The 25,723-nt window shown below is 48.5% G+C and overlaps 1 protein-coding gene across 2 annotated transcripts in view; it reads left to right on the top strand.

Annotated features, from left to right (window-relative positions):
- The first annotated feature begins 6,661 nt into the window (after nt 1-6,661).
- Nucleotides 6,662-25,723, top strand: part of SIK3 (SIK family kinase 3) — a 72,420-nt gene continuing 53,358 nt past the window's right edge. The window contains exon 1 of one of the 2 annotated variants that reach the window (XM_072979375.2): nt 6,662-6,984. In XM_072979375.2, the coding sequence (XP_072835476.2) occupies nt 6,763-6,984 (222 nt within the window). In that variant the 5' untranslated portion in view covers nt 6,662-6,762. The remainder of the gene's footprint in view (nt 6,985-25,723) is intronic. The other variant, XM_072979374.2, reaches the window with a different exon arrangement.

The following is a 25,723-nucleotide window of genomic DNA, read 5'->3' as shown; positions in this document are numbered from 1 at the left end:
AGGAAGAGGGCAAGAAAGCACTAGAGGCAGCCACCTGCTTCACCTCTGGTATGCCTGCTACCTGTATGTATGTGGTCCAGGACATGACCTTTGAGGGAATGTGGCTCTCGACAGAAAAAGAGTTGCCCACATCTGTCCAGATGCCTTCCAGGGCCTGGAATTCAGAGCATGTCTAACTCTTGTACACTGAAGCATCCTGGAGCTGCATCCACATTGGTAATGTCACACTTTCCTTGTAGATTGTGCTGGCCTATGGTTTCAGAGCAACCAGAACCCCAGCATGCTTTCCTTCTTTGCGTCAGGAACTCAGTTGTGCCTTAAAAAGTTTTATTGCAGTTAGCTGACACAAGCGGAACATGATACATCATAGCAGAATGAAACAAGAAATGCTCTTATGCTGCAGAACTGCCCCCCCAGATTATATTTTTATTTATTTATTTATTTATTTATTTATTTATTTATTTATTTATTTATTTATTTATTTATTTATTTATTTATTTATTTATTTATTGTATTTATACCCCGCCTATGTAGTCATTTCGACCCTATGGAGGCCTGATTCAATCAGATTTACATATGGTATTTTATATCACTTTCATTGCCGTGGGTCATCCTGCAGAATTCTAGGATTTGTAGTTTCATAACAAACCCAGAATTCTGAGCTAGTGAGCACTATTACCCTCCACTGAACTACACAAGGGAATTCTTGAGTATTTCATCAAATTATGGATCTAGAGCAGCTCACCCAGAACTTCAGAGGGGCAACTCCCTCTCTTTCAGTCACAAGCCACTGAAGTACAGATAGCAGAATTCCTCAGAATGGAGCCATGAAAGTCAAAGTGGTTTCAAATACTACAAGCATGTAGCGTAGCCACACCATTTGTGTAACTGCACCTGCTTTCAATATATTAATCCTACTTTCCCGAAATAAAACCTCACACTTGCGGTGGGAGAGTGCAATTTTGCGCAGGGTGGGAAGAGTGAGGGTTAATCTTCCTTCTGCCTCAGTCTCTCTGCAACCCACCCTGCTTTCAACTTCTCTTAAAAGAACTGTAAAAATACAGGATACCTGATTACAGTCTTCAGTATTTCAACTAGTTTGACTCAGGCACTCCAAAATTCTCTTAACCACCTTTTGGGGGCAAGAGAATTTTGGATGAAATAGTTTAATATTTTCTCTGAGGAGTGGTTAGGATTTGAAGGTGAAACAGATCTAGAGTCATCGTGTCTATCCATCGGTTTCCCATTCTAGCACCTGGGTATAAGCAACATTAAAAGCTAGATCCTGTGTTGAAGGTTCCAGAAAGCAAACTACATCTGTCTGGCTAGCCCCAAAGGAGTTTGCAGCTCACATCCACAAGTGCTGTCTAGTTCCAAGCAGGATTTTTCTTTCCTGAATGATAGAGTTATCCTTTGTACTAATTCATTCAATGCAGCCTCCATTTTAAGAGGTTTACGTTGCTAAGCTGACAGCTCATCTGTTCTCCCTCCTAAAGAGGGACTGAGCTCATCTATATCCCTCTTGAAGCTCCAAGGATTGCTTCTCACTTTAATACTGCCTTTGCCTGTTTCCGGCCTGGAGGTTCAAAGGGGCCCAGAAGAGGATCTCTCACAGCAAGCAGCAGATCACGACATGCCTTCTTGGAGAAGAATCCGTGGTTTGCTTAAAGATTTGCCTTCACCCAGAATTCCATGCAGCACACACTAATGACTACAGACAAGGCAAAACAGAGAGTATAGCAGAGAAAAGTGGCTGCACTGCAGGTCCAGGAAAGGCTTGCACAAGCCACAGCTACCTATGGCTCAGCGCAGCTACCTCGGTTGACCTCTGGAAGCTCAGTCAGGCAAGCAGAAGATATCCTTTGCAATGGATCCTTTGCCAAGTGTCTCCTTCCTTCCTCTTCACACAAGGCCAGCATGTTGAAGAGGAGTAGTAAGCAAAGTCTGCATCACTTTAACTTCTTTTTTTCAGGATGTAATGGGAACTACACGTGCCTCTTGTTTTCAGGGGCAATTAGGCTCCTGGGTTGTCACTGGCAACAGTTGGACCACTTGTGACTAACTCGGCTGTTTCCCTGGGCAACGTGAACAAGAAAGTTCTGCAGAATCGCCACAATGAATGAAAGATTTGGGTAAATTGCATCTAATTGGAGCAAAATCCATTAAGGAAGGATGAGGTCAGGCCCCGTAGCACATGCTACCCCATCCAGCAGTTGGGGGACAGCACAGAGGAGGAGGAGAGCCTTTCGTAATTCCGGGGGGCAAGGGTGTTTTGTTGTGCAGATTTTGCTGTTGTCAAGGTCTGCATTCTTCACAGTTGTCACCCTCCATTTCCTTTCTTCTGCTTCCACCCACTCTCCTGTGGAAAAGCTGCTTGCTACCTGCGCTGAATAAGACATATTTTCTTTCCAATCTATGGAGTTCCGCTCCTCTGAAATTGTTTCGTTATGCACCATCAAGAGACTTCTGACTTATTTATTTAAAATATTTTACCCCTCCTTTCTCCTTGAAAAAGGACCCAAAGACAATATTAAAGTTGAAAACAATGAGCATACAGACGGTGAACAATGAACAAGGAGGCATCTTACAACATTAACAGGCAGTATTAAGGCAAAGATCAATAAGTATACAACTGTTGGATGGGGTAGCATGTGCTAACGGACCTGACCTCATCCTTCCCAAGAGTAGTTTTAGAATGAGCTGGAAATTTTAGCGTGTGTACATTACTGAAACAGTGACATCTACATAGGTTTGGGCATGTTGTGGGAAAGGCTGACGGTCGGATTCCAAAATATCTCTTGTATGGAGAATTAGTGCAGGGAAATTGCCCCGGGGGGAACACAGCTGCAATACAAGGATATCTGCAAGCGGGATCTGAAGGACTTAGGAATGGACCCCAAAAGATGGGAAACCTTGACATCTGAGCGTTCAGCCTGGAGGCAGGCAGTGCATCGTGGCCTCTCCCATTTTGAACAGACACTTGTCCAGCAGGCCGACACAAAGAGGCAGTCCAGAAACCAGCAAAAGCAGGGAGCTGGACAGCGGACAGATTGTATTTGTCTTCAGTATGGAAGGGATTGCAATCTCATATTGGCCTTCTCAGCCACACTAGAAGCTGTTCCAAGACCTCTATTCAGAGCACGTTAACATAGTCTCTCGAGACTGAAGGATGCCTACTATACAAAAAAGTCATTCTGATAAATGGAAAACACTACTAAAATCCAGTCAAAACAAGGTATAACTGTTGTAAAAATCACACATAGGTAGCTGGTTTCAGGTATCTGAGGTGTTCAAGGAGGAGTCTGCCAATGTCACTCCGACTGAGTTTCCGTGGCCAAGCTGAGATTGGAACCCAGACCCCAAGACTCCTGGCCTGACATGCTATCCACTGCACCAACCATTAGCGATCACGTTGGATGACACCTCCTCCCCACATTTTAAAAAAGATGCTTCTTTCAGTATTTTGCCACCTGGCTCGATAACTTATTGGGAGGTGTATTCTAATAACAATCTGCTGGCATGGATAGGAACTGAACACAGAAAGCAATTAATGTTAAACTGGCAGCCAATCCTGTCTCGGCTTGCATCTTGAAGACTTGATAAGGGAGAAGGCAGAATATAGGCACCTTTGTAAAGCAAAATATGACTGGCCTCACCTAATCCTCATTGCTAACACACATCTCTTCTGAACCTATAATTAGACTAACTGATATTAAATATACATTACAGAATTTGGGAGCAGGAAGGCCTATTAAATGTTCTTAGCCTAAATCTGGCCAGTAGTTCCCCACTTAATTTCTTTCTGGCAAGTCTCCTATACATTCAGTGGGTCTGCTGTGGCAGGGACTAACAATTTGAAGCAACCCCATGTTTGTACGTACCCTGCTATATACAAATACTTGTCCCTCTTGGTGGATGGGCTTCAAAACTGGTTGTGATATGTCGTCTCCGCACCGATTTGCACCATGACATGTTAATATTGGCTATCTCATTTTTAAAATCTTTCCTAGCAAGGGCTCCAACTTTTTTTGTGGTTGACACACTGGGTCAATCTAAGGATGCAAGAAGAGTCCTCTTCCTGGATCAGAGCCAAGGCCTTTCTGTTCCAGCATTCTCTTCCCATCCTGATGCCCCAAAGGGAAGCCTGACAGCAAGATGTGAGAGTAGCCACAACCTCTGGCTTGTGTTCCTCAGCCACTGATATACAGAGAGACCCGGCCCTTCTCCAGAATTTTCTGGTGAAAATGCAAACCCATTCACAATGAAGCTTAGTATTTATTGACTTTATCCCTTGTGCATAATTATTCATTGGTTTTGCTAACGTAAGGACTAAATTAATCATCAGATTTGCTGATGAAAGGATTATCTTGCCTATTTTTATCCTTTCTCTCTGCCTTATAAGAGACCTGTTCAACTGGGAAAGGGCTAGGCAAGCATTCCAGATACTGCTAGTTATTGTATTTTTCCAAAGATGGCTGTTGCTATTCCACCCCAGGGACATCTTGTGACAACTTATGCTCTCCTAATAAAGTTTGCAGGACTGTTTCTCTTCTGTCTTATGATAACTCTTTTGTAAAACTGCAGACCACAACTCTTCATCCCACACTGCTGTCTTTCTCTTTTGAGGTCATGGTGCCTGCCACTCTGAGCTTGGAAGTAACAACTTACACAAAAGTAGTTCCAATAATTGGCTTTTTTTTTTTTTTGCAGTAGCTGAAGTGCAATGACATTACATTACGACTGCAACTTTAAAAGGATTTAGCATTGTTCTTTTTAGTTTTTCTAAAACTTCTTACTTCTATAATTTGGGGATGGCCTGGCTACACAGTGCAGGAGTATCCGGTGGTTTATGGTGTGTTCTGGGCTTTGACATGATGAAATCCAGGACTATTAAAGATATGCTTTCAAAACAGTTACTTTAGTGGCACATTACTACTATACTGTATTTGTCTTTGAACTATAATGGGAACTGATGGCTTTTAACAAACAAGTTTCGGAGGTATTGTACTCCTGCTGCTGCCCAGTTTTAAAATTGTTTTAATATTTTTAAAAAGGTCCCCCGATTCTTATTTTCTGCCCCTTTCCCCCTTTTGGCAGTTCTTGTAAGGCTCTCGCACCCAACCCTTCTCCCAATATTATTTTGTACTCCGCCCCCCACGCAGCTTTTATTCCTGTTCTTGAAGTGTGTCAACCCTGATTCTCTAACTGTACTTTGATATATTATCTATATTCTTACTTCTATAGCTGGCTTGTGGACACCTCATGTTGGGTGTCCTGCAGTCTACTGGCAGCTAGAGACTCTTTCTAAACTTTTTGAAACTTAGCTTACTTAGGAAGGAAGGGTAAAAAGGATTCATCTTTGGGTTGGTGAATCAACACTACGTATTTGGATTCCTTGGCAAACAGTTATCCAGGAAGGATTGGAAAGACTGAAGTAAGAGATTGTCCTGGTGGGTCTTGGGATGTGCAGATATCCCCACTGCTAGTGTTTATGCCTGCTTCTTCTTTAACACTTTGCTCTCTTCCTGTAATAGTCAAAGGTGGCCCTTCCAGACTTTCTGGCTGGGGGTTTCAGGTGCCCAAACTGTTGTGTAAGTGAATGCTGTGCATTAATTTTGTGTAACCAGCTGGGGTCGTTGTTGCTTCTGCATCAGAGATTCTTTAGTTGCTTAAAACGTGTGTGTGTGTGGGGCAATCGGAACCAGAATCATAGAATAACGGAAGTTAGAAGGGGCCTGTGAGGCCATCGAGTCCAACCCCCTGCTCAAGGCAGGGATCCAAATCCAAGCAGATCTGACTGAGGGTCATCGGCCTTTCTCTTGAAGGCCTGTAGTTGGTAGGGTTCAGGATGCCAAACAAACTGGATGGGGCACGCTGGCCCGAGGAGCACCTCGGAGAAGGAAGTTTTGTTCCCAGGCATCTGGGTCGCGGGGGCGTGCAACAGCTCTCCATGGTTCACCAGCAGGGAGCCACAGCTTGGGGATCGGGCGCAGCCGGAGCTCCTCCCGCAGGCGCAAGCCCACCCCCCGTCGCCGCCTTCTGCCCACTGCCGGGCCAGCCTCTGGGCGCCCGAGAGCGGGGTCGCGGGGACTTCAGGGCGGCGTTCCCTTTGCGGCCGCTCGCAAGGTCGCGGCAGGGGGCGAGCCCTGCCCGCCCGGGCGGCCCTACGTTGTCCATCTCCGGGCAGGCTGGGCGTCCCGGCCCGAGGCAGCCTCCCTTTGACCGACCTCCCGCTGTTACCGGCCTGTCAAAGCCACGGTGGGCGACGCCATGGGGCGGGGAGTTCCGCAGCCTCAACGGAGGGAAGCACCGGGCTAGGTTTCCCACGAAGGCAAACCCCGCTTCCTCTCCCCGGCGCCTCCCTCCAGGCCAAGGCCACCCAAGCCGTCCGGGGTTCTTCCCGGCGCGTCTGTTCGCCGGAAAGCGAGAAGGGATGTGTGAACGCTCCTCACGTGTCGAACAGCCAGTGCTTTCTGTAGCGGCGGGCAACACGCGAAGCCGGGCGAGGGAGTCTAGGTGGTTTGTTCCTTCGCGCGCGCCGTAGCCGCCGAGCACGGGCCAATGAGAGGAGCGCCTCCCGGCGCGGACGCGCTGACGTCCCTTTCGCGTCACGGCCGCGGCGGTTGGGCAGGCGCTCCTCCCCCTCCTCCTCCGCCGGTTGCCATGGCGGCGGCTGCGGCCCCGCCCCCGTGCGGATGAGCTCACGCGGTGCCGCAGCCCCGGGAGGAGGGGGAGGGGCGGCGGCTGCTCCCTCACAACAAGATGGCGGCAGCGGCTGCAGCGTCCGGTGGTGGCGGCGGCGGCCCTGCCGGCGGCGGCGGAGGAGGAGGCAGCCCCGCGCTGTCGGCCCCGGGCCCCCGCCTGGCCCCGCCGCCCCGCGCCCCGGGCCCCGCGCGCATCGGGCACTACGAGATCGAGCGCACCATCGGCAAGGGCAACTTCGCCGTCGTCAAGCTGGCCACCCACCTCGTCACCCGCGCCAAGGTGAGCCCGGCCGGCCCCGCCACGGCGCCCTCCGCGCGGGCCCGGGGAGCCTGCGGTGCCCGCCCGCCCCCGGACGACGAAGACGAGGAGGAGGACGAGGACGAGGAGGAGAAAAGAGCCCTTGTCCCTCCGCCTGTGTCACGCGAGGAGGTTCCCCCCCGACCGCCGCCCGGAGGCCGGCCTTCCTCCCCTGGGGGTCCCGCTCGGCCTCCTCTTCTCCCCCCCCCGGGACAGGCTCTCTCCGGGCCTGCCCCCCCCCCGACTCCCTGCTGCCAGGGCCGGGTTTCCGGGGCAGAAGCCGCTGCCTCTCCTGGCCCCCCTCCCTCGCTCACCTGCGGCTCCTGCTCCTGCGGGAGCGCTTGGACAGAGGAAGGCAGGCAGGGAGGGAGGGTCTCTTTCCCGGGGGACTCTCTTGGCGGGGGTCTCGGTCTCTCTCTCTCTCTCTGTCAGTGTCAGAACTGGGGAAGCCCCCAAGGGGCCCGGGTTTCTGCCATTGGGGAAGGGCCTGCCGGGGCCTCCCTCCCTCCCTCCTTCCCTCTGCGGCCTCTCCCTGGGGTGCCAGAGAACCTGTTTCGGGTCTCCTTGGCCTGCGAGGCTGGCCCTGGCTTTGGGGACAGGGTTCCTCTGGCCCTGGGAGTGGGAAGGTTTGTCTGGAGTCATTCCAACTTTGTGTGGATGACAAACTGCCCAAGAGTTTTTGGTGGCTCAGTAAGTTGGACCGGCATGCCTCTCTGTGCAGAGAAGTGCCAGGGTGCCAGGCTACTAAAGTGGCACCATTTGGCCTGGTGAGGAGTTGTTTTTGCTTTTGCTTTTTTTTGTCAGTGCATTATTTCACATGCTTTGTGAATGCCAGCCTCTGTTGGCAGAATCAGTTACTGCTTTGTTTAGTGGTTTTATGATGCCTCCCTCTTCCTTTCAGCCACTAAGTTGATGTTTCTGCTGTCCTAGGCAGTCCAAGATCTCAGATTTTGGGTCCCTAAGTGGTATAAATTGATATTATTGGTCACCTAGTCTCAACGGTGAAGGTGGCACAGGTGTGTGGGAAATGTTTAACGTGTATTGCGTGTAGTCACCACTGAGATTGTATTTGAGTTTTATCTTTGTTATTTGTAACTTTTCTTTTTATTAATTTTTCAAAAAAGAATTTGGTCCCTGAAGTTGCGCTTTGCTTGTCTGCTCCATCAAATGCTAAGGGGATGGCTGGGTTTCTACGGATGTTGCCATTTGGAGGACAGAAAACAATCTGCCTCTTAAGTCTGGTGATAGTCCTGACCTCTCTCTTAGACTTCTCCTACAGGGTGAAGCTCAGCTAGTGACAGGCGTTCTCTCAAATGGCTTGGCCTCTGAGCAGCCCCCTCAGCTGTCATCTCCCCCCACCCCAGGGGAAAGTCTGTTCTAGACTGTTGTTTAGTTGTGGGGATGACCTGATTCAGTTGGAGTCTCAGAAGGCAACTCTTGCTGCCAGAGAAATTGCAGGGAGAACTCTTGTAGATGCAGCTTCAGCAAGCCTTCAGACTTTGAATCGGGAGATGTTGAGTTATGGTGGCAGTCCAAAGGGAGAAGCGGAATTAATGGGATTAACGTCAGGAGAACTAAATTGGAACACCTGTCATTTGCTGCCAGTCCAGATGACCTCACTCTAGAAAAAAGGAATTGGTAGAATTGGAGATAAACAGTGTCTGTTTTTTTTTTTTTTTTTGTAAGCATGCACCAGAATGTTTTGAGATAGGTTCTTTTCTCGCAGGCCTTTCGCATAGAGGAAGTTGTGTTCTGAACAGAATTCTGAGCCACAAAGGATATGTAGGGCAGAATTAAAAATGCTCTTCTATTGATCAAATGTTGCTGAATGCAGCTTGCCTGTGGAGGGTCTGACTAAGCAGCATGTGCGTCACCAGGAATTCACTTATTGTTGGGAGATGTCAGGTGAGGGTGCCATTTTTGTTCTCTGGCAGGCTGTTGTTTCCCCTGCTCCATCCACTGCAACGGCTGCTTTCTGCTGCAGTGCTTTGCAGAACCCTGAGTGAAGTCTTAACCAGGGCCTGCAGATGGTACCGGCAGGCCACCAGGTCAGCTTCTGTATGTGTGCTAACTGTCTGCTTTTGCAGAGTGCAGAAACAGCTCAGGAGGCAATACCCTTGTAGGGAGGTGAGTTTCCATTCTGTTTTGGGCATCTTGGGACTGACCCTGGGGCCGAGTATAATGCAACACGGTGGCCTGCTTCTGTTGGTGCTGGAGTCCAACACTGCACAGAACTTGACTCTTACTTTATCCCTTGGAACCATTGGATTGGCTGCTCTGCCGAAGGTCGGTGCTGCTCCCTCTGTAAGAAGTTGGGTGAAGTAACCTTAGCCCCTTCCTTCACCATTGACCGTTTCAGATTCCCTGCAGGTCTGTTTGAGCTACACTTTGAGTGCAGTTGTTGGGAAATAATAACAAGGCAAATGATTGGAGACCTCGTTAATGAATAACAAGCGTTGGGGATGGTGGTTGTAGCAGTTTTTGCAGCAGCTTGCTGGAGCGACATCCACAAGATCTTTCCCAGAACATCTCTGGCAGCCCACGTTCTGTCATTCTGGATAAAGGAGGAGCAGGCCTCAGAGGATTCTGTACCTGAAACTCACAGGCAGTTCAAGCTGTTTTCCCCCCCATCCCAGGGTTTTTGTGTTGCTGGGTGTGTGCTGCTTCTTGGCTGCCGAAAATGACTGGGGGACGGAATTTGGTCAGCATGAATTTGAGATGCCTCTTGAACCTGTTGATTCACTCCTGTCAGTGGATGGAGAGTTGCAGCTCCATGAAAGTCCAGTTGAGAAACTTGCATTCTGAAGCTATTTAGTTTGGCTTGTATCTGTCATGCAGTCAGGAGTTCAAAGGGAATTTCTGAAGGCCAAACAGCTGACCTGCCCTATGTGAGGGGAGGGAGAGGGGAGAAGGAGTGGTGCCTTGAGGAGCAGTCTGGGTACCAGGTGCTTCTTGAAACCTTTCCCCTTTCATTCCATGCTCTCTCTCTCCCCCCCCCCCCCCCCCAGTTCATCTTTTGTCTTGGATGAGAGAGCCGATGTGTGTTTACGCAGGGTCTCTGCACTCCTTGTGTTCTTCTGTGGTCATTTCTGGAGGCGATCACTCTGGTGATTCAGAGATGGCTGGCTGGCTGCAAACAAGCCTGGAAACAAATGAATGATTGTTTGCAACGTCTGCCAGAAAGCCTGAAGGGACCACAGCTGAAGTGGTAAGAAGTGTAAGAGAGAGAGAGAGAGAGAGAGAGAGAATCCCAGTATCATCATCCCCACCCGCCCTCCCAGTTGGGTCTTTGGGACTTATCATAACACTCCAGTGGGGGTGAGAAAGGGATCCATGGCAATTTAAAGATGGTGCCAAATCCCCAACATTTACATTTGGCCTTTCTAGTAGTATTGACGAAGCAAAGTGAAGCACTCGTGATGGAGGAGGAAGAGGCAAGAAGCAAACTCAGGCGCCGGTTCCTGTGCCTCAGGTTCTTATCAGGACCAGCTGTTCTTGGGGAACGACCCAAGAAATATCACTGCTCTGCCCTACAGTTCTAACACAAATCCTGCTCATCCACTGAGACGATGGGGCAGTTGTGTTTCCCATATTTCACTTCCCCGAGGCCTGGAGACCCAGCAAAGAAATTTTCATTTGCCTGAGACCTGCAGGAAGTTTAGTGTCTACACTTATGAACGGCTGGCACTTTTCTTCGTCCCCTTATTGGGAGACAGGTGGCCTATAAATAACACAAATAAAATGTTAATGAGAGGACTACATGTTTCTCGTCTGCTGGAACTCTCTTGCCTCCCAGCACAGGTTCCCACCTCCTAGTGGGCTTTCTCTTGCCACCTTGCCTTTTAGAAATGTGGCTTGGCTGGCCTGGAGCTAGCAAGCTGACTTCTGAGAATAGGCTCACAAGATGTTGATTGTCGTTAATACGTTTGAAAAGTGAGCGTGGACTTGGACCCTCTCATTGAAAAGCTGCAAGTTTGTATGGTTATCCAGCACATTTTTATTTATTTTGAGAATCTGTTTGCTGAATTTCACAACGATGAGTCCTGTGCTGGAAGAGTGCTGTTCTCCTGGAGAGAGCATGGCAGGAATGAATAGTCCTGACAGCTAGACAGGAACTGGCTCATTTCTCTGAGGGTGCCAATGGCACACCTGCAGGATATCTGGCTGTTTTTCTCTCTTTCTGTTTCCTGTGTCCTTTCCCCTCATGCCTCTGTTAGCCATCCAGAGCTGCGCAAGGAGGAAGAGGAACACTTACTGACCCCTCTTGCCTGTTCTTGTGTTGGAGAGAGCAGAATTCGCTGCCCACTTAGCCAGATGGGGTGACAGCAGTGAGAGAGAAATCTTGGAATTGCCCTGTTGGCAGGACAGTGCCACTGGGGGTCGGGGAGAGGGAGCCCATGGCTTTGGGACAGTCATTTTTGGTGGTGTTGCTAGCTAGCCCCGTGCACAAGTGTATTTACAAGCATAGTGATGCCTTGTGTGCAGCAATTCTGCATTTCATCCTTGTGCAAGTGTTCTGATCAGTGGTGATATGATGGCTACAGAGCATCTCTGGTATCAGATGCAGGGTGCCTCTTCATGTCAGTCATTGGAGAACATGTAGGAGGCAGCCCATTTCATGCTTTGCTTGTGTAGTTCAGCGTGTAGGGTAGTCACTGCTGGAAACAGGGTGCTGGATAGACAGGGCCTTTGGCCTCACCTACCTCCAGAACTCTTCCTATCTTCTCCCCCCCTGATTGATTGATTGATTGATTGATTGATTGACTGATTTATTTATTTATTTATTTATTTATTTATTTATTTATTTATTTATTTATTTATTTATTTATTTATTTATTTATTTATTTATTTATTTATTTATTTTTGTAGGTACAGTGGGACTTTGCCTGTGATTAGTTTATGGCTTCCTCTTCTTTGTTTGGAAGCTTGGTGTGCGAGGACTTAGTAACCATGCCATAAGCTGAGAGCAGCCCTGACAAGAGCTGGGTGTTATTGACTGAACAGCCTTTTCCTGACAATCAGCATCACTTGAATGCCCCATAAATCTGAGAAGCTGGTGGTGTTCCAGCCATCTCTTCCTGCCCCTCTTGTAAACTTCAGCAGAAGGTGACTAATTTGCCAGAACTGGCCAAACAGGCCCTCTCTCCCTTCACGTGCCCCCCCCCCCCCGCAAAGGTTGGTATGTAGCACCTCCAGGCTGTTCTCCCCAGCTTCACATTTTACCATGGACTTCAAAAGTGAAAGCACTTTTCTGCTGACTCTTCTCTTTGGGTGGCTGATGCTATCCAGTGTAGCTTCCTGGCTGACACAAAGTCTGTGTGTCAGGCAGAATGACAGACACTGGTCTATTGGTTAAAGTTTACCTCTAGCCACCCCAAGGAAGTCACCCTGTGGGTGAATCAGAGAAGGCTTCCCATCCTTTGGAGGAGTGTGCAGAAAATCATATGTGGCTTGTGTGAAGGTTTTGGGAACATTTGCTGGCTAGCTTAGTGGTTTAGGCATTTGGCAGCAGAACCAGAGGTTGGGGGTTCAATTCCCACACTGTGCCTCCCTGACGGGCTGGACCTGATGACCCATAGGGTCCCTTCCAGTTCTGCAATTCTAAAGGTTGGCTTATCTGTCATTCTGTCACTTGCTTGGGCAGTAAAACATATATTACCATCAAGGGAAGTGCTCTCCATGAGATGTTCTGGTCATGCATTCCACAGAGAGGGCTTTGCAAGTCATGGCTCCCATATGGGGCACACCTCCTTTCCACAACAGAATTTTATTTATTTTGGGCTCTTTCCCAGCTTCAGATCTGTACCCAATTTGCCATTCAGTGTTAAGTTAGAGCAAAGGTACTGTGTAGAGTAAATGCAGCTGTTGGCTTCCCCTTTCTCTCACCCCTAGAGGTGGGCACAAACTGCTGGTTTGGCAGTTCGTGCCAGTTGGGCCAACCACTGAACAGATGTTCCCTGGCTTGGTGCCTCTCCCCCTCCGGTGGGTGCCCGCTCCGAAGCAGCACCCTGACTTCTCTACCCCGCCTCCTCCGGACACTGCCCCTGAGTGGTGCTGACCAGAGAGGGCCTGATGCCATGGAACCCTGGAACCTGTATGTGGCTATTATCTGAACAGGCACAAACTGCCCACCCTTTTAACTCTCCATGTACAACATTATGAATTATGGCTTTGACATCTGTTGGAAAGGCACCTTCTCTAGCAGTGCTCCTGGGGCTTGTGGTTTCTCAGAGAATCATAATATGTTTGCCATCGAGCATCAGCTGGAAGAAGCTTTAAGATGAATGTGTAAAGGAGGCAGAGGGCCGTTGCCAACACATTCACTTTGCGATTCCCTGGATGCTCTTTAGACTCAGAAGGATGCATTAAACACATTTTGGCTATTAACTATACTGTCTGAGCTTTGAATATCTCTTTAACTTATTAAATGAAAAACTTTGCAATCAGCAAAAGGTGGTCTAAACCCATCCAGCTCAGTCTTGTGAGTGGGTAGCTTGAAACCCCTCCATTTTTGTGAGCTGAAAAAGTGAAAAAGAAAGAACTGGATTCATGCTGAGCTTTTCGCAAAGACGCGGCCTCATATTTGAGAGAACAAGAAACAGACTTTAGGTTCCCTTGAACTCCTTTCAGATCTTATCTAGATTTCTCTTTGCAAGGATTTTTGTGCTTCCAGCACAATTTCTAATGTGCAGCTGTCCAGACATAAATCCAAAATTTCATGGAGTGCCCAAACATTGGCATTTTGCACTTATAACACTCTTGTGTCTCCTATAGTCCTTCCATCAAGGAAAGACATAATAACTGCACAGTGGCTTAAATCCAGTAGTAAGCCTCAACTAGGGTTGGCCTATTGGATCAGTGGAACATATGGAGGCATTGACTCATCAAGCCCCCACTGATTCAGTTATGGTTGTGCTCCTTCTTTCTCCCTGTGACTGGTCAGCAGAGTGGGCGGATGAGGGCAAAATAGAAGCCAAGGTTGGCTGGCCTTCTGTGCAGAGAGTCCTTCACTGGTGCAGGGCCTTGCTTCTGGAGGAGGAATTGATCATTGAGCAAATGGTAGACTCAACCATATATATGTGCAGATGTACGGATTGCTCAAGTTTCCTGTACAGGTACATGGTGGCCAGAACTGATGATGCGTGAAGCCTGTGCACAATGGATATGAACAGTTACTGAGCAGCCAAATATCTGAATTGATGCAGTCTCTCTTCTCTCTCTCTCTCTCTCTGTCTGTGTGTGTGTGTGTGTGTGTGAGAGAGAGAATTTTGAACTGTCTCTCCCTTCCCCCGGTTCATTGCGTCTATCAACACAATGATAGAAAGTGAAGGTCTTTACACCATAGTGAGCTATCCTGACAACTCTTGCTTAGCCCACAGCCAGAAATGGTCTGCAGTCTATGGTACACTTTTTCTAAGCTTATAAAACCTCTTTGGTGCTTGCTGTCTTAATGATTCATGAAAATATGGGGCTGACACTATCTTTACCAATGAATGGCATTCAAGATACCACTGAGAAGTTACTCTGACAACAACAATTACAAAATGAAAACATCAACACAGAACTAGGTTTCTGATATTCTTTATTATTGATTTATTTGTAAAATGTCGTAAGTAACACCTTCAGCTCAATGGGGATCCCATGGTGATGTGCATACAAAGCATAAATATCAATATGTTTTAGGTTGCAACAGATTGACATGATTTTCCATGCCTTTTTTCTTCCTTTGAGTGACATGTCTCTAAGCTGATGGGATGTCAGTTGATGCCTTTGTGTAGGATGGCTGAGGGGTGTGGTATTAACACCTGAAGCACTGTGTTGAGTCATGGTTGATTCTGTTTATTCTCGAGTGTTTTGAATTTGTCACTCTCTCCTCCACAAAAACGTTTAGAGAGCAAAAGCAATAGACTGTCACAGTTCTGTGTGCCATCCAAAGGCAATGAATGTCAGTCATGGGGTTTGATTTACTTATCACTGCCTCAACACAGGAGTGGCATCCTAAATTTTACTGGAACCAAATACAGATAAAGTTGTGAAGAATTTTAGTTATGCTTTGAGTTCCACAGCACTCTTCTGTGGGGTTGACGTGAAGCGAACAGCAAGGTCCAAGCAGAAGTGAGAGGATGTGAATGGTGGGTGGCCTCTGTGAACCCACTATCTGCAGTATGCTCACCTTAAGAGACCAATTCAGGATACTGTTTGCAGATTGATTATTGCCTCATGGCAGAAGATCCCCTACGGTTGGGGAGTGTGTATGCAAATGAGCTGATAAACATAGGGCATTACATGGACATTTGGACTTTCCTCTGCTTCAGAAGTGCTTTTTCGTCCATGTGATCAAAAATGAAGTCTCAGCTTGACATAGCAGAAGAGAAGCTGGTATTACATTCATAAGCTGGTGTGTTATAAACCACTAGCCAAGGCAGAACTAAGTATTCTACCCAAGTTTTCAATGAATGCTTTTATGAATGAAACTCACGGACAGAGGGAAGAATAAACTGTCTAGAAAGGGGAACATTTTTATTTTTACATTAAACTCTTGCAACTTGGTGTCCCAAATGATGGATGGTATCTAGATAAATGAGGTGGTGAAATCAGGATAAGATGCTGTCTTCTTGGGAAAGCTTGATAGAGGAGCCCTCGTGATAACAACTGGATGTGAAGTGTAGAGGAGTGCTCTGTTCTTTAAAGATCCTGCCCAGAGAATCTCTGCGCTACATCCATAGAGAGAGGATCAACCAGCAGAGCTAGTGAGGTTATGCTTAGGCTTCTGTGGCCTCTGCCAGAACTTGAAAGCTTCTCTTGCAAATCTCTGGCATTAGTGCAGGCAAAGGCAGGCCAAGTCATTCACTTCCTGGTACTGCCTTACATCCTGAGAACAGGGTAAGAGGGGGTTTAGCTCTGCAGGAGCCTCAGCCTTGCAGGTGAGTGGAAGAGGAAACGTTGGTCAGCTTCCAAAACCATGAAACGGTCGAGTGGAAGGGGCTCCTAACCCAACCCCTTCCAAGGCAGGCCATTCCACTTTTGTACAGCATCTCCTATTAGGAAGTTCTTATAAAATTTAGTAACAATGCTCCATGTGAGAGTCCTTTAGATCCTTGACAATGGCCGTCCTATCTCGTCTCACACTTTTCTCCAGGCCTAACATACCAAACTCCCTCAACTGTTTCTCACAGGGTTTGATTTCCAGTCCTTTTCTTATTGTTGGCCATCTCTGAGCAAATTCCAACGTATTCTGCTACGGTGTTCAAAAGCTGAGGAGTTTCTGTGAAAGTCTGAGGAAGGAACAGCCCATGAGAAGATGCATGCAGATGTTTTCCTCTTATGTCTCTGTCACAGTGCTTGTACAGTGACTGAAAGGGAGCCATGGCAGCTGACGAGGTGGTTTAATTTTCCCCTTGCCGCTGGTTAAAGAGAATCTCGGTGCTGTTTCCATGCAGCAGATTTTCACTTGGTATTCTAGACAGACATCATTGCCCTCTCCATCCTCTGCTAGACACTTAGTATCTCAAGAGGGTCCACTTAATTGTGTCAATTTATTATCTAATCAAAGCATAATCCCAATTGAAACAGGCCTTGATTCGTTGGCAGGGTGCACAAGCCAGATCCCTGCATTCTTGAAGGATCTGGCGCCGCGGGGTGTGTTATAGCTGCCATCACCAGCCTTAGGTGGCGGGGTGTGATAGATGGACCCCTTTGCCTTTTGATGGAAGCACAGCAGCTTTCCTTTCAGAGGGAGGACCCCCCCCCCAGCAACTGAAGAGTAGAGGGAGGGCCATATGCTTCAGTGCCTTATTAATTTTATAATTCTACATTCAATGTCTGTACAAAAAAGGAATTGGGAACTGGTAACCAATTTTAGAATTCTTCTTCAAAAAACCTGGATCTTTCACACCATCAAATGAACAAATTGTATTTTGGAAAGCCATTCTTTCTTCTTCTTTGACCACAAATATGATTCATGTTTTTTCCAGTTAAAAAGGAGGGGGGGGAAACCCTAAAAGGTAGCTTGATAATAACAATTGTGTGTGTGGATTCTTTCTCTCACTTCTGACACCTGGAACGGAGTGGAATCTTCTCACTGTTGCGTAATATGTGTCCTAAATGCTGTTAAAGGAGACTGAACACCAAACTACTGTACTTTAGGGATGACAGTACCCATGACTGCAAAAGATGCTGGGAGGCAAGTCTGGGACTGCACAGAGACAGGTAGCAGGTGGACGTTAGCCTCATCTCCTGTTTTAGCAACGCTGCTCAAGAGTGTCATTTCCATGCTGGGCAGATTGCCGAGATGACGCTGTAGTTAAAGCCTTCCTTCCCACCCCTATTCTTGACTGAGTGTCTCAGAATAGGGTTCAATCCAGGCTTCACTCCATCAACTTAGCAGGATTGTGTCCTGTTGCTTTGTGAGGAGAGGGAAGCAGAAGGGAAAAGGCGTAAGCCAAGATGAGAGAATATCTTGGCCATCATTTTGAAATGACACCGGCTGCCAGTGTCTGTGGATCCTTTTGCTAGAGTAAAACCATGTTGTTAGTGAAGAAGAGTATGGAGAGGAGGTGCAAGTCAGAGACTGGGCTACCAAGAGCTATTAGAGTTTGGAGACTCATCTGACATTAGTCCTGCATGGCACATAGGATCAGGAGGTTGATGTATTATACAAAGCTGATGCTGCCCAATGCTCTTTAAGATGCCACTGTCTTGGCTGCAGGGTGTTAATACGTACACAGTGCATATGTATCGGCATGAGTGTAAGGAATGGGTTTCAAAGCTACAGCTGCTGTGAGCATCAGTGGGAAGTTTAACTGCCAGTGCTGTACCAATGAGGTGTCCAACCACAGGCTTCCCTGAACAGTTAGTGGCAGAATCACAAAGAATTTGGCCCTTGTCAGCTTCTAGTTCTCACTCATGCCCCAGACCTTAGCAGCAGAAATCACCCTGCAGCCCCTTCCCACAGAGCCTTCCTCCTCAGCCCAAATTAGATGCCCATACTCCACAGGTAAGCCTGATGCTGGAAGTTCAAAAGTGGTCTGCTGCACCAAGATGCTCTTGCCATGCAATTTCTCTGTCTCGAACCCCAAACATGTTAGTCATTTTGGAAAAAGAGAAGCTCTGCCAGCGTTTCAGCTGGGATGGAACCTGATACCGTGCAGTGGCTGCACTGCTTTGTTGGGGCTTCGACTACCTTCTGAGCTTTGTGGAACAAAGTGGAGCCCGCTGGAACAGTTCCACCAAGGGGCTTCCAGGAAGCTTAGATAGGCTTAGGGTGTGAAACAGATACTGTTGAAGTTCAGGACTAACAACTACTGCCTGAGATTAAGCAGCCCAGGACAGCAGCCCAGAGATGAGAGACAAAACTGCATTGAGTGTTCATCTTTTTTGTTTTTAAGGGGGAAAAAACTTTTCTGCTGCATTCAGGAGATATTGGCCCTGTGCCCCTTCATGCATTCTGGCTGGGCCCCCTGGTATCCATACCCTAAAGGCTAGCCCTTGAAAGCAAGGCTACAAGGGTTCGTAGTCCTGGTGCCCTTGCATACGTTGGTTGTTTTAGGGTTTTCTGAAAGCTAGAATGGATTTGAGTAAGGTTTCTGTATGTAGCTACCTGGCGGCAATTCTCACAATAAGCAGTGGCCCTAGGCCAGACATCCCAGTAACTTCATCTGCAGCTGTTGGAAACTAACCCGACACATAGTGTGCCTTAGTGGCTTCTCGCCATTTGGTGGGGTAGCTTGGAGTGGAGCGTCGCAGGACTTTGCCTGGACCTGGTGCCCCTCAACATTGCTGTTGGTGGCTGGGATGAAGGAGCAGAGGCAATTCTGCCTTGGCCCATGGCCTGTCCTGGCAGGCAGTGCTCGAGTGTGTGGTTCAGCCATCAAGAGGGAAGGAGGCAGCAGATTGACGAGACACCCGGGACTCCACAGGAAGGGTGCCTGCCACACAAACCCACCCGCAGGGGTCCACTTAGGACAGAGGGAGCTCCAGCTGAAAGCCGTGGCTTAGTGGAGGATGAGGAGGAAGAAGAGGGGCTGGCAAGGAGCAGCGCTTCCCCTCTGCTGGTCCTTTGTCAGGTGGGCAAGTCCCTCTGAGGCATGAGGCTCTCGTGCCTCCGTAGGGGCAGCTGGGGGCCAATGCAGGGCTGCTCGGGGCCTACGCCCTTCGGGGTGTTCTCTCTGATGGCCTGTGCCTGTTCTGTTAGGAAAAAACTTCCTGGCTGCTTGAAAGAAGGTGGAATGCCATACCTTGTCGATACCTGATGGTCTCCTCTTGACAGCTAAACTGGATGCAAACGTGTTTCCACCGCAACACACCCAGAAGACTTTCCCCAGACTGGGTAGGTGTGGTTCTCTTCCCACGCTGCCCCTAGGGATGCGTGGGCCATGCAAAGGCTGCGGAATGCCATCTTCTCCTGGCAGCCAGCCGCCTTCAGCTGCTGAAGTGTGCCTTTCTGTGGTGGAGAAGAAGCAGCGAGGTGGTGATCTGACCTGCAGCTCTGGGTGCTGACTTGCACGGGCAGTAAACGGGGCAGGGGTTCAGGCCTCCCCTCACCACAGAGAGAGATATACTTTCAGACGACAAATAGTCGTCCACTTCGATCTTCTCTTAGAAACAAGCCCTAGTGAAAGAAATGATCTCCTGAAGCCAGCTGATCCTTCTCCCACCTTCGGGTGCACTTTTAATTTTGGAGATTAAAAAAAAAAAAGAGAGGAAGAGAAGAGCTCTTGCGGCAGCCCGGCCCTTGTGGGGATTGCTCTGGAAAGTGCCTGGCTCTGACTCTTGATTTGTTTCCTTCCCCAGACTGATCTTCCCAGCCATCGGTGACCCATATGAGATTCCTAAAGCGTGGGGTGGAGGGTGGCTGCAGGCAAGGGGAGAGAGGAGAAAGGAAGAGGCTTACACAAAACTGGTCTTCCTCCCCGATAACCGGTAACCGCGGTGCAACCATGGCACTGGTTGGGGAAGTCCCTGGCACCCAAAGGAACGCCTTCAGGGTGCTTGGGACTCCACTCCCTGAGCCCCAGCTGCATGACCCATGGAAGGGGATTAGAGGAGTTGTCCAAAAGTCTTAGCAGGAGCTCCGGAGTTTCCTCACTCCTTTTCTAATCATCTGAGGCACCTTTGTGGCCTCCTGTCCTCTGCAGAGGACCTTCCCTTTGACTGTAAGCAAGTCTCCTCCCTCATCAAAGAAACGGAGGCCTTAATGACAGCTTAAGGAACATGGGCGGTCAGTGGCTGTCCCTGATGGGGCCCTGCTGTGGATCCAGCACCCTGGGAAGCCTTTTGGGTGTGCAGAACATGCTCGGGAAGCATGCTGTCCTTCAGAACAGAACAGCGTGAACCATGCAGTCCTGGTGGCATGCACACACCATTTCTTTAGAGGGCTGTACGCCACTGTGCGGTTGATCGCATCAATTAAACTGTTAAAGCCTGATTTAAGCCCCACGCTCTTGTTAACTGGAGAAAGTTACTAGCTTTGCAGAACAGGCTTTTCTTACATTCCAAAGTACCCCGTTGTTGTTAGTGAAGAAAGACCGAGCTTGTGAGAAAATTCCCTGCATCTCCTTCCTGTGTCCCCCCCCCCCTCGGTCTGTCACAGTGATCGCCCGTCTGTGGCTGCCATCTGCACACCCACTCCCAGGTGATGAGGCCGACAAAAGTGACTCTCCCTGGAGAGAGAGGGAGACGCCGCTAGTTGGAGCAGACAGAACTAGGCCAAAGGGATGAATGGTCCAGTTTGGTAAATTACAGTTTTCTGTGTTCCTCTGGTATGCGAATGGGTATTCAGCAGCCGCCCGGATACAGCGGACTTAGCGTGTTCCTCTCTGGCAGGGTTGCTACGATGTGCTGCTGGAGAACAGTCAGTGTTTGAGAGAGAGAATGACACCTTTCAAACATCATGGTCCTGAATACCCTGAGGAGGAAGCTGCCTCCTTTCTAGCTTGCCCGGCCAGCAGGCGTGTGACCTTGGTTGCCCTGAGGGAGGAGCCAGGAGGAGGAGGAGGAGGAGGAGGAGGAGAGCAGCTCTGTACCATCTCCATGACGGCTCCTCTAGGTGGGCTTTTAAGAAGTGGCAGGGCTGCCACCGAGAGGGTTTGTGAGGGTGGTGTTTTGTTTCATTTTTCTAAACCCACACAGTTTATCTTTTAAAGTGTCCTGTTACATTGTTTTAAACTTTTGCTTCAATAGCTTTCACAGGTCATTCGTTTAATTGTTCTTTAATATGGTAACTTGTTGCATTTTAGTAGACTTGATATTAGTCTTTTAGCTACTTTGTAAACTGTTGTGGATCCTTTGATGGAGAGAAAGGTGGGGTGATCCGGCTGTGTCGCTCGAGGCCCTTGTGGGTCCCAGTGGTGCCAAAAACGTTTCACTGGTTCAGCCAGATGTGGCAGCTGCAGTCCTTCCTGCCTGGAGAGGTCTGGATGCAGTTATAGACCTTCTGGCCATCTCTGGTTTAAACTACGGCAGCATGTTGAATGGTGATCTGTCTTTGATGACGGCCTGGAAACTGCTTTGTCTGAAATGTACCTTCAGAGACCCCGTGCTGGGAGTGTGCGGCAAGGGTTTCTGGTTTGCATCCGTAGGCTTCAAGCCACTTGGGGCCTGGCCAGCTGAGAGAAGGAAGGTTCTCGTACCAGCCTATGGCAAGCTTCTTCCAAGGGCCCCCCCTGGCTTGAAGTGAAGTCATGACACTGGGATGTCGACCTTGTGGGGCTGTAAGACTCCCTTTATTGGTCTGCTTGTCTTCAACAGTGAGATTCACCAGGCACCCAGGAAAGGTCTTTTCAGTGGTTTAAAAAAAGGGGGGGGAGGGGTAGGACAAAAGCTCCTCTGATTTCCCCCCCCTTATAACCTCTGTTTTTTCAGCCCCGACACAGGTTTTTTTTTTTTTTTGAGGCTTACCTGTCTGTGTCCTTTTGTTGGTTCTTGTGAACCACCTTGAAGGTTTTGAATTGAAGGGTAGATAAGACCTCGCTTGAGTGGTTGATAGATTAAGAGAGGGAGAGCACGAGAGCACCCATTTGCTCGGCCTGTTCTCTTGAAATCTCAAGCTCTGAAGTCTCTGAAGGCGCTCCAGGAGACACCACTTCAGGCTCGCCGGAGTGAGTCACACTTAATGCAGGCACCGGAGTGAGATGCTCTAGTTGAAACAAGTGAGCATGATGGGAAGAGACCCGATTCTGGGTTCTAAACTGTCCTTCCGTTGCCTGGCTGAGATTTGTGTGGAAGAGCAGGCACTCCTCTCTCTCTCAGTATGGCTTGATTTACCCTCAAAGCCAACGGTGATGCTTTGGAGGCATCACTACTCCGGGATGTTTGCTGCTGCTTCCTGGTAGAACTTCCTATCACAGTTTTCAGTTTGAAATGATATTCCTGAGTAACTGTTGCAATATCTTGTATAGTGTTGCTTTACCAAAATCTTCCTGTTCAGGTGAGCCGCTGGTTATTTCTTGAAGTGCTCCCAGTTGCCTGTATCTTAAGTCTTCGGAACATGTTTTGCAGCACTGCTGAGGTCGCAGTCTTGGGCACTTACTTGGGAGCAAACTCAGTTCTGTCTCTGGATGAGCCTGTGTTGGATTGCCATGCATTGCCCCCTTTCTCTCAACTGTGCTAATGTACCACTAGAACATTATTCCTGTGCTAAGTTCTCTCCCTTGACAAAGCTTTATTGATTATCTTTTTATGGGTGACATCTCTCAGTGGGGGCTAGGACCTGGATTTCCCAACTAGCCATGACATCACACTGATTCTTTTCAGACCTCACTCTAACTCCTGCTGAGTTAGGAGTTAGGCTCTGTGAGTGTTGGTCACCCTAAGGGAAAGATCCCCATCTGTCCAGAAGAGTAGAGGGCATTTAAAGAGCAGCAGCAGCAGCAGAAGTAGTAGTGCCCAGTGGCTGGGTTCATACATAATGCTAAGCTAGGATTTAGTGGCTGGAGTTGAAGCAAAGCCAGGAGTGGGGAGGGAAAGCGGAGAGTGAAATTTTGGCTGTACCAGGAAAAGGGGGGGGGGGGCTCACAGAAGTTGATTATCATGAGGGAGTGTGGCCGGTCTGCCTCTAGAGGTTATGCCCAAATATTTAGCCTTTTAGCCTTGGATTTAGCCAAGAAGACTTAACTGTGAACGGTTAGGTAAAACGTAGCCTCTAGGACTCTCACTGACTCATCTCTGTTTTTGTGTAATCCACCTCTGTGCCCTTTGTTCTTAGCTGTCTAAAGCTGACACCTTGTGCCTGTAAGCATTTCTGGGACCGGCTTTGGTGGATGGGATCAGAAGTGAATTATATACGGAGAAATGCTGGCAGCACTGCTGATAACGTGAACTGTTGTCTAAGCTAAGGCAGGGTGAACACCAGAAGTTGGAACTTCTTGATTTTTAAATGCATGTTTGTGTATATTTTGAGATATGTTGACATATGAGTATCCTGTGGGAAGCTGTCTGTTTCCATTCATTTTCTTTAGCTGCCCACTTATGTGAAATGTATACTACTAAAAATGAGTCAAAACACTTGCTTTCTACTAAATAATCTCTTCTGTATGGAACCAGGCAGGTCAAATAGCTTGCTGGTGTGCTTTGCTCGTTCTTTACCTCAGTTGAGGATGGAGTCCAGAGTTTTGGAAGCTCTTATTTGTGCTGGCAGTTGCTCATTTTTCACCCTGCCTTCTGCTTCTCATTTAATAATGTGGCCATAGAAAAATGGGCCTGTCTTGTCTGCCCCATGGAAAATCTGGTGCAAGAACGATGGGTGAGCCTATTGTAAGCATGAGCCATGTGAATTTTCTCAGTCGTAGAATTGAGCAAACCCAACTGATCCTCCATTTGGCTTTCCTGTTGTGTGGCTGATTTGGAGTGTCCTATGTGTATAGGAATATATATACACACCTGCTGAACCTGCCTAGCATGGTGGCGTCTTTGAAAATTAGTACGCTCCTTGAATCAAACCTCCTTTCATCTAAGGGTAATGAAGCAGTTGCAGAGGCGAGCATTTTTTCACCCAGACAGAGCTTGTGACAGAGGCGGTTTCCAGGCAGCCAGCTGCAAGAGAGCTGAAGGGTTCAGCCTGTAACATGTGTACATCACAACAGGCTGTAGCACTGTCAGCTCTGCCTCTGACCTCAGCTCCGCCAGCTCCTTCCTCATCCATGTTGTTTTGGTAGCTACAATCCAGCAGAGCTGCTCCTGTGGCCCAGCTTGGTTTCTTCACCCCTTCTCTTCAGTGGTATGCAGGCTGAAGCAAAGATGAGTAATGGCTTTTTTGTGCATGCCTGTTTAAGAAATGCTCCTTTAACCTTTTAAGCCTCGATGGGTAGATTGAGCATTTTAATCTCCAGATTTTTCCATTGCATCGGAATGATGGAGCATTCCTGTCAAATGAATCACTGTTCACACACAGAGCTTTTCTTGTAAACTTGTGCCTTTTTGTCAAGACCTCATAGGACAGTGCCTCTTCTTTCCGTAAGCATTAAGGGCTCCCCTTAGGCTGCCTGTTTGGTGTTGTCTGTGGGCTAAGGACTGGCAGAGTTGGTCGGCCGCCCTGCCTGCCCTCTTGCTGTCTCAGCATACTTCATCCTTCCAGACAGTCTGTGGCAGAGATCTGGCCCCACCCGATCCTTTCCTCTGGGCCTGAATAATTCTGCTTGTCCTTGGCCCTTCAGAGCCTGGCCTCACGTAGGCAGATAAGGCCAAGCATTCTCAAGCTGGAGGAAATGGGGGGGTGGGGTGGGCAGGCATGGAAACCTGGCTCACAGAGGAAGGCTGAGGAAATCCTCTGGTGTGCCTGGCTGCTGGGGTGGCCCTTGTTTCAAGGGCTCGGGTGCCTTCTTCGGGACCACTTGGATGGGAAAAGATGTCCTTCTGCAGGGAGCTGTGCAGTTCTCTGAGTTTCAGATGACCGTTCCCAGTAGTCCCCAGGCAGCTTAAACTCTGGGGATTCTGGGAGTTGTAGTCTAAGAAGCACAGATCGGTAGAGCTTGACTTCTGAGTGGACTTCTGTTTTCCACTGAAGAATTTGCCACCCCCTCTTTGCTTAACCTTGGCACTCAGTTCCCTTCCGCAGGTGCTTCTTTGTTTGACACACAGGGCACTGCCAACTGTTCCTTGGCATTCTTTGCTGGTACAGGCAGAGGATGCCCCACTATGCTTGTGTACAGTCCTGCTGCAAGCATTCAGAAGAACACATGTCTTCATCCTGTCCTAGTCAAAGCTATGAAGCAGAAGATCTGAGAAGGCCGGCGGTTTTGCACAAAGCTTTCAGCCCAGCCCTTCGTCTCCTGGGGTGCTTCCATATGGGCAGCTCCGAACATTGCCAGAGAAAGAACACCGTGCAACAGCTTCATCTTTCGCTCCTTTATAAACCTTCTGAGTTAAGAAAACAGATTGAAGGAGGAACAGGGAAACACCAGACAGTTGGAAGCAGAAGACAGAGTCTCCTGGGCCACCTGTACAGTTTGACGGATGAGGTTGTGCTGTGGGACATGGAATCACTTTGCATCCTTTTTGCGGGCGGGCGGGCGGGAGGGGGAGAATTATTGGGACAAAGGACCCTGACATTCTGGTGCCCAGGAGCCTGGACACTTCTGGTCCCATCTTCAGCTCCTTGAAAGGACCTGAATCCTTTCATGGTCTTTTGCAGAGATACCCTTTATTCCACAGTGTCTTGTAGAGCAGGTTACAGCGGGCTGTCATCAACAGGGAGGCCTCTGCACGTTGGACCTATTGCCTGCAC

This window comes from Pogona vitticeps, chromosome 8, assembly GCF_051106095.1.
Source record: "Pogona vitticeps strain Pit_001003342236 chromosome 8, PviZW2.1, whole genome shotgun sequence".
NCBI classification, from domain to species: domain Eukaryota; kingdom Metazoa; phylum Chordata; class Lepidosauria; order Squamata; family Agamidae; genus Pogona; species Pogona vitticeps.
Note: the sequence above shows the minus strand (reverse complement) of the source record. Positions and strands in the feature narration are given on the sequence as shown.